Genomic DNA, 9,390 nt, shown 5'->3' on the forward strand with positions numbered 1-9,390 from the left:
TATATATCAACTCTTGAATACGTACTATATACATCACATACATGATTTTACTACCTTCTATATAAAATATTACACTTGAATTGATAAATCGTAAAAAATGGTAATAAAAAGTAATAAAATAATTTATTTATATTTTCATTTGGATTATGGGTTAATTAAATTCAGTTATCTAGCTTTTGATTACTTCATACGTCACTACACGAGATATACAGATATATACATATATTTGATTGGCTATCACGCTTCCAAATACATACTATATACATCGATCACATACACCATTTTATTACCCCATAATATACATCGGTTAGTTTATCTTATATTATTATACCTTCAACATTATACTATACATATCACCTTGTTTGATCGCATGATATCAGTATATTCAATATACATCACCACACAAGAGATAGACATACATTTATATTAATGTAAGCTTCGAACTACGCACTACGTACATCACTAGATTTTATATGTATATATATGTGTGTATATATATATATATATATATATCAACTCTTGAATACGTACTATATACATCACATACACGATTTTACTATATCAAAATAATATACAATGTAATTCACATATACTCCGATGAATTATCGATTAGTTTATCTTATATTATTATACCATCACTACATAATATATATATATATACCTATACATACACACACATACACACTATCAATTATATCAAGTTCTAAATATGTACTATATACATCACATACGTACACGAGTATATTATCCAATAATATAATGTGATGTATTTCATATACATACTTTGATGAGTTATCAATTAATTTGATTATCTTACATTAATATAACTTCAAGGTACAGTATATTATTACTTCTATCATTTCAAATCAAGGTATTCAATATGTTTGGATAGATTCTACTACTTTTTGACTACATCGTTCATCGATCGATCACAACATCATATATATATATATATATATATATATATATATGTATATGTATATCAACTCTTGAATACGTACTATATACATCACATCCACAAGTATATTACCTCATAATAGAACATATTCATTATATTCTAATGAATTATCAGTTATAAATGTACGTTATATTATTATAACTGCAATAGTAGATTATAATATCATTACCTCAACTGTATGATATAGACATATTCATTATACAAAGATTATGTTTAACGTCATTTAAAGTATATACAAATAAAAATATTTATTTTATATATTTAAATATAAGTAAAAGATAAAGATTATGATTAACGTAATTTATTTATTTTATTTGATATATTTCTTAGTATAATTTTTTTACAAAATCTAAGCTTGATTGATATTTATTATTATTGTATTGTTTATCGAATATGTGTGATCAGTGTAATTTCAAATAATTATATATTTGATTTTACATATAATTATTTTTTAATAAAAACCAACCACAAGTATCTCTTTTTTAAAATATCTTATTTTTTAATATAAAAGTGACCACAAATGGTTGTTTTTTTATAATTATTTTTTTTAATTCCAAAACCAACCACTTGTGGTCGGTTTTATAAAATATTTTAAATTTAATTTTTAAAATAAAATCGACCACAAGTGGTCGCTTTTTAAAAATACTTTTTAATTATATTTTAAATAAAACCAACCACCTATGGTCGGTTTTTAAAAGTTATTTTATTTTTTATTTTTTTAAATTCCAAAACCGACCACTTGTGGTCGCTTTTATCAAATATTTTAAATTTAATTTTTAAAATAAAACCAACCATATGTGGTCGCTTTTTAAAAATAATTTTTAATTATTTTTTTTTAATAATATAGACCATAAGTGGTCGGTTTTTTAAATTTATTTTATTTTTTAATTAAAAACCGACCATTTGTGGTCGATTTTATTTTAAAATATAATTAAAAATTAATTTTAAAAACCAACCACATGTGGTAGATTTAAAAAAAAACTTTTTAATTATATTTTTTAAATAAAACTGACCACAAGTGGTCGGTTTTTTAAAATTATATTCACGTTCAACTTTTAAAAATCTATTTTTAATTTTTTTTAAAATAAATAATTAATATAAAAATTAGTGACATGATTATTTTGAAATTTTAAAATATAAAAGAGAACACATGTGATCGCTTTTAAAATAAATAAAAGATCGACCATATGTAGTCGATTTTTTGTGGTCGATTTTCCTGTTTTTTTAGTAGTGTCACTGCCTACCTACTTTGACTTGCTATACTTTAGCTGAGAGTCCTCCAGAAATAACCTCACTACCTTTATGAGGTAGAGATAAGGCCTGCACATACTCTACTCTCCCCAAATCTCAGAGTGGCGATGCTTAAGATTCTCACATTAGGAATAGGCGGGAATAGATTAGGCTAACGTGGCAGGCTGACTTTATTTCTTTTCATAGATTCTACAGTACTGAAAGCATGACTAACCTTGTTGGAGGAATCGGGTCTCTCTTTTGACATAACTGATTATGCTTTAGTGTTTTCTTTGTCCTCCGGCCATCTACATATTGATCCTCTATTACTATGAGTGTATAAATGCAAGGTATGAGACTGAGTTAGACATAATCAAAAGTACTCTCTCCTTGATAAATGCAATCAATTTTCTAGTCAAAAGGAGTTCAGGATAACAAGGGTTCAGTTAAGTTTCATTAGTCCAAGCTTAAGCCTATTTCTTTGGAACTAGTCTCTTTCAAGAGGTTTGGTAAAAATGTCAGCTATTTGATCTTTAGTCTTACAGAACTTCATACATATGGCCATCGTCTCTATTCTATCTCTAATAAAATGATGTCTCACATTAATATGCTTGGGTTTATTATGCTGCACAGGATTTTTGGACATGTTGAGAGAACTAGTGTTGTTACACAATAGAGGAATAGTATCAGACACTATCCCAAAATCCTTTAGCTACTGCTTGATCCATAGAAGTTGAGCACAACAAGAACCAGCAGCAACATACTCAGCTTCTATTGTAGAGAGTGCCACTGATTGTTGCTTCTTTGTTCCCAAGAAAATAAAAGAGGATCTCAAAAATGAGTCATTCCTGAGGTACTTTTCCTATCAGCCGGGTATCCTACGTAATCAGCATAACCAAATTGGATAGAACAAGACTTAGTCCCTGGTCCCTTCATATATTTGAGAATCCTCTTTGCATTCTTCAAATGAGACTCATGTGGACAAGCTTGAAACCTGGCACATCTTCTCACACCAAATACAATATCAGGTATACTAGTATTCAAGTTCAAGAGGTACCCAATGACTCCATTGTACATGGCCGCATTTACTAGGGAACCAAGTTCATTAGTATCCAACTTTGAGCTTGTCCTGATATGGGTATCAATGGGCTTAGCATCATTCATGTGGAACTTTTTCATAAGTTCCTAAATATATTTCTTCTAATAGATCATTGTTCTACCATGAGTTTTCTCGATTTGCATCCCAAGAAAGAAACTCAGTTCACCCATCATACTCATTTAAAACTTATTTCTCATGAGTTTGGCAAAATCTTCACATATAGAGTCCGGAGTAGCTCCAAAAATGATGTCATTCACATATACTTACATAATTAGTAGATTTTTTCCTCTTGTTTTGAGAAAGAGTATTATTAATCTTTTCTCTTTTGAAACCATTTTCATGAAAAAATTTGGATAATATTTCATACCATGCCCTTGGGGCATGATTTAATACATAAAGAGCTTTTTCTAACTTCATCACGTGATTGGGTTGATAAATGTCTTCAAAATCAGGTTGTTGTTTAACATAAACTTCCTCTTTTAGGTACCTATTCAGGAAGTCACTCTTCACATCCATTTGAAATAGATTGAATCCCATATATGTAGTAAATACAATAAGAATTGTACAGCCTCTTTCCTTCCAACAGGTATAAAGGTTTTATCATAATCAATTTGTTCTTCTTGATTATATCTTGCACTACAAGTCTAGCCTTGTTCTTTGTGATACCATCATCATCAACATGCTTATTTTTGTACAACCATTTTATCCTTATAATAGTCCTATTTGTAGGTCTGGGGACCAGTTGACATAATTTACTTCTTTCAAACTGATAAAGTTTCTCTTACATAACATTTAACCGATCAGTATCCTTGAGTGATTTTTGCACATTTTTAGGCATAATGGAGGATATGAATGTTAAGAAAGCAACCACTCTTTGCTTGTTCCCTGAGAAAGCAACCAGACTCTTTGCTTGTTCCTTGGTTTGCATATCAAGAGTCCATAGGTAAGGTGAGATTCTCAAGATAGTGGGATAATTTATGCTTTCGATTTGATCTTTTATATAGTAGACTGTGGCTGACTGGTACCAGGTCCCTAAAAAGCTTGGTCCTGAGATACATGCTGTGAAGCATCAGGTTCAGAAGGATCTTACTGAGGACTTGGTTCTTCTCTTTCACCATTTACATCATTTTCAACAACTTGAGCAGCTTGTTAGTCAATGTTTTCTTCAGAAGGGCCATCCTTTTAAATTGGAATAAATTCCTGTCTTTATCATCTCTATTTCTCAATTTTTCCATATCTCGGGACTCATCAAAAATGACATGAACACTTCCTTCAACAAAGAGAGTTCTTTCTTAATAGATTCTATATGCTTTTCTAGTTGATGTATAACCTACAAATATTCCTTCATCAATCTTGGTGTCAAACTTGTCAAGATCACCCTTGCCATTGTTCAATATAAAACATTTGTACCAAAAAACCCTAAAGTAGCTGAGTTTGGGTTTCCTTTTAAATAGCAATTCATAGTAAATGTTGTCAAGAAATGACCTAATAAGACATCTATTAGTGACATAGAATGATGTACTGACTGATTCAGCCTAAAAACTCTTAGAAAGAAGAGCATCAATCAACATAGTTCTAGCAATATCAACCAAGGTCCTGTTTTTCCTTTCAACACCACCATTTTGCCGAGGAGTTCTAGGAGTAGATAAATTGTGACTTATTCCATTTTCTGCACAGAATTTCTCTACTCTTATACTATCAAACTCAGTTCTATGGTCAGACCTAATCCCTACTATTTTGCTATCCAACTTCACTTAGATTTGCTTGGGAAAAATCACAAATACTTCAAAAGTTTCATCTTTGGATCTCAATAACATGATCTTAGCTCTACTCTAAACCTTTATAGGTCCACATAAGTTCATGTGAAATAGTTCAAGAAGCCTGATGGTACTAACTTGCTTCTTCTGATTGAATAAGGACATGGTTTGTTTTTATTTGACACAGACATCACATACCTTGATGTTTGAAATCTACAACTTGAGAACACCACAGATTAGGTCCTTTGTGACCAAATAATTATGAAGTGAAGAGCTAATATGGCCAATTTCTGCCATAAGTCAGCATTATCACTTTGAGTACTTATTTAGGTGAGATCATATCTAGGAACTGAATCCATATCAACAATATACATATTCTTGCAGCTTTTCCCTCTAAGAATGACTTCACCAGATTGGAGACAAGTGATAGTGAACCAATTGCTAGAATTTTAGTTCGTTTTTTTTCTTGTGTTAGTTGACTTAGTCTTTAGGAATTGTGGTTTTTTTCAGTTGAGTTAGTCGTATGTTGTTCTGATTTCTAGGATTTAGTGAAGTCATGTATTATGTCTCTTTTAGGAGTCATATGTTCTATTTTTTTAGGAGTAAGTGGTTTTATGCTTAAGGTGGGCTAAGGAGTCTTGTTTTAGTGAAAGTACTTTGTTAAGTGTGTGCCTCTATATAGGCTTAAAGTTCAGAAATAAAAGTATCAGTTTCCAACCATTGTTTTCTCTTTTAAGTATCTTTATTTTACTTCTTGTGTTTTTTCTCAGTGGTATCTGAGCTAGGTTATCGTAAGAGGGAAAACAAGTGAGCAGCCATATATAATTTTTTCCTTATCAGATGGTTACTAAAAATAATTTCGTGCAAGCAGCAATTCCCCACTTTGATGGTCATTATGACCGTTAGAGCACGCTGATGGAGAATTTCTTACGATCTAAGGAGTACTATCCAATTGTTGAGGACGACATCGGAATTCTGGCGGAAGGAGAAACTTTGACGAATGCTCAAAAGGCTGAGTTGGAAGCGAGAAAGCTGAAAGATTTGAAAGCAAAGAATTATCTCTTTCAGGCTATCGATCGTCCCATCCTAGAAACTATTCTGTGCAAAGAAACTTCTAAGGATATTTGGGATTCCATGAAGAAAAAGTATCAAGGCATAGCCAGAGTGAAGCGTGCACAGCTTCAAGCCTTGAGAAGAGATTTCGAGACTTTACAAATGGAGGAAGGAGAATTAGTATTGAGCTACTGTACTAGAACAATGGAGATCAACAACAAAATGCGCTTCCACGGTGAGAAGATGGACGATGTAGCCATTGTGGAGAAGATTTTGCGCTCTCTGACATCAAAATATAACTATGTTGTCTGCGCAATCGAAGAGTCAAAAGATAGAGATGAACTATCTCTTGATGAATTACAAAGTTCTTTACTAGTTCATGAATAGAAGATGAACAAAAGTTTCGGCATGCAGGAGCATGCGTTGAAGGCTTCTACTGATACTTATTCCACAACAATAGAGGAAGAGGTAGAGGTAGAGGCCGAGGCTGAGAAAGAGAAAGAGGAAGAGGAGATCGTGGAGGCAGAGATTTCAGCAGAAATTTCAAAGCCAATACTGATCAATCTCAAGGTAGAGGTCGAGACCATGACAAATCCAAGGTAGAGTGTTATAGATGTCACAAATTTGGTCATTATGCATCAGATTGTTACACTAGACTACCTAATGATAAAGAAAAAGAAGAAAGTGCCAATTTTGTTGAAAATAGCGATGTGGAAACTTTGTTAATGGTTGTCCATAATGGAATAAAATATGAACCTGATATTTGATATGTAGATTCTGGATGCAGTAACCATAGGTGTGGAAAAAAAATTCTTTTTCATATCTAAATGAAATATTCCATTCTACTATGTCATTCGGTGATTGGTCAATTGTGGAAGTGATGGGGAAAGGTGATATAAGGATTAAAACCAAGAATGGTTTTGTGGAAACAATCTCTGATGTGTTGTATGTACCTGACTTGAAAACTAATTTACTTAGTGTTGGTCAGTTGCAAGAAAAGGGTTATATCATCACCATGAAGAAGAGCGAGTGTGAAATTTATGGTCCTATGAGAGGAGCTATTGTGGTAGTCCAAATGAGTTCCAACAGATTATTTCCACTAATGATTGATAGCATTCAATCTTGTTTGATGGTTGAAGAAAAAGATTCCTCATGGTTGTGGTATTTTCGTTATGGTCACTTGAATTTTGGAGGATTGAAAACACTCCAACAGAAAAACATGGTCACTGGTCTTCCTCAAATCATTGTTCCTTCCTAAATTTGTGAAGAATATGTAGTTAGCAAACAACCACACTCTCAATTTCCAAAGGAAAGTCATGGAGTGCCAAGGATATTTTGGAGTTGGTTCACTCAGATCTTTGTGGTCCGATCAGCCGCCCGTCTAATGGATCCAATTCTTTCTCTTGCCTTTGTCTCCTCCTGTCTTCACATAATTATTGTATTCCAACTTGGGAATTGGACAATCCTTGATAAAGTGACCACGTTTACCACATTTGGACAATAATCATTTCCTCCTGGTGGCTTGCGACCATTTTCTTCTAAAATCCATCATTCTTTTTCATAGCTCTTATGAATCTTCGAGCTAAGTAAGCAACATCCTCATCATCTTTAGTAGAATCAAATTTTAAGGATTTAAGAGCTAGAGTTTTCTCTTTATTGGTTCCTTCTTACCTTGGTCTTGTAATTTTTTTTAACTCATACATCTTCAAATTACCAATCAAATAATCCATTGTAAGAGTTTTAAAATCTCAAGACTCAACGATAGAATTGAATTTGCTTTCCCATGACTTAGGTAGAACACACCAAGTATTTCCCTCACTTGTTTATTTGGTGGAACTACTTCTCCAAGACAGTGTAAATTGTTTGTAATAGCAGTGACCATGGTGTTCATTTCTTGAATGGTATCGCTTTCTTTCACAGCAAGGGCTTTATAATGAGTAGTGAGAATATCAACTTTAGACTCCTTAACTTGACTTGTTCCCTCATGGGCAGTCTTTAAACAGTTTTATGTCTCCTTTATTGATTCACATGTAGATATTCTATTATATTCATCAGGACTTATTCCGCAAACAAGTAATTTATTTAATTTATAGATATTTTTATTTTTTTCGATCATCTTCACATACTCCTTTCGTGTCCTGGGGATCAGTTTTGTAACATTTCCTTCCTTAACTTCCTTCATGGCAATGTGTGTTCCATCACAGATAATGTCCCATAGCTCGCTATCTTCAGCCATTATGAAATCATGCATTCAAATCTGCCACTGTCCATAGTATTAACCATTGAAGCAGGGAGATCTGGTGGTGGACTCACCTTCTCCTATATTGGGTAGAGTAGTCATCACTTAGGATCCACTCTAGGTGTTAACCGTTTAGAGAGCATCACTCTGATACCAATTGTTGGCTTATATGAGTCCACCACAAGTAAGGGGACCAGGTCCCATACACACAAAATCAGTAAATAAATAAGATATAAAGAAAAGTGTTTAAGATAAAGGACATACAATGTTTACGTGGAAACCTCCTTTCTTAAGAGAGGAAAACCATGACTTGTCTCATAGGATATACAACCAACTCTACTATCTTCAAGCCAACATATGATTACAGATTCCAATAATCACAAGAACCACCCTCTTAATTCCTATCACCTTGTTAATACTTCTATGACAAGTCTTGTGCAGCAACTCTACTACACCCTTTAAATCAACTAACTCTAGTTGACTCCCTAGATAACTTTACCCAGAATAACAAATGCCATGATGAAGAAAACTTGACTAGACGACATATCAAAAGTGTTTTTAGAGCAACCATTTATGTTTGGTCAAGATTCCAAAAGTGTTTTTAGGTGTTATCAGATACTAACAACATAATAAATGTAGTCATGAGACATTCACCATGCAGGATGGTGAATCCATCCAAGAGACGCACATAAGGTTCACTGCCATAAAAAATGAGATGTACTGTCTAGGTGAAGTTATTCCAACCTACAAACAAGTGAGAAAATTCTTGAGCATCCTGCCAAAGAGATGGGAAAGCAAAGTAGATGCTATTACAGAAGATAGGGATCTACATAAGATGGCCATGGATGAGCTCATAGGCAACCTAAAAACCTATAAGATGCTGAAGAATTTTAGAAAGTTGAAGGTTGAGCCCAAGGTTGAAAAGAATTTAGTCCTCAACGCTACAAAAGAAACTAACTTTTCTAAGGATGAGGAGATATCCTATATGCAAAGAGGGTTCTCAAAGCTTTGCAAAAGTTAGGGAATTATCTAAGGGAAGAGATGCTAGCAGGGG

The 9,390-nt window shown here is 33.0% G+C and overlaps 1 protein-coding gene across 1 annotated transcript; it reads left to right on the plus strand.

The window, feature by feature from the left end:
• The first annotated feature begins 5,959 nt into the window (after nucleotides 1-5,959).
• On the plus strand, nucleotides 5,960-6,700 carry LOC107871651. The gene is made up of 2 exons (XM_016718567.1): nucleotides 5,960-6,403; nucleotides 6,512-6,700. The coding sequence occupies exons 1-2, from the start codon at nucleotides 5,960-5,962 to the stop codon at nucleotides 6,698-6,700; spliced, it is 633 nt and encodes a 210-aa protein (XP_016574053.1).
• The last annotated feature ends 2,690 nt before the right edge of the window (nucleotides 6,701-9,390 follow it).

This window comes from Capsicum annuum, unplaced genomic scaffold (genome assembly GCF_002878395.1).
Source record: "Capsicum annuum cultivar UCD-10X-F1 unplaced genomic scaffold, UCD10Xv1.1 ctg2082, whole genome shotgun sequence".
In the NCBI taxonomy this organism is placed as follows: Eukaryota; Viridiplantae; Streptophyta; class Magnoliopsida; order Solanales; family Solanaceae; genus Capsicum; species Capsicum annuum.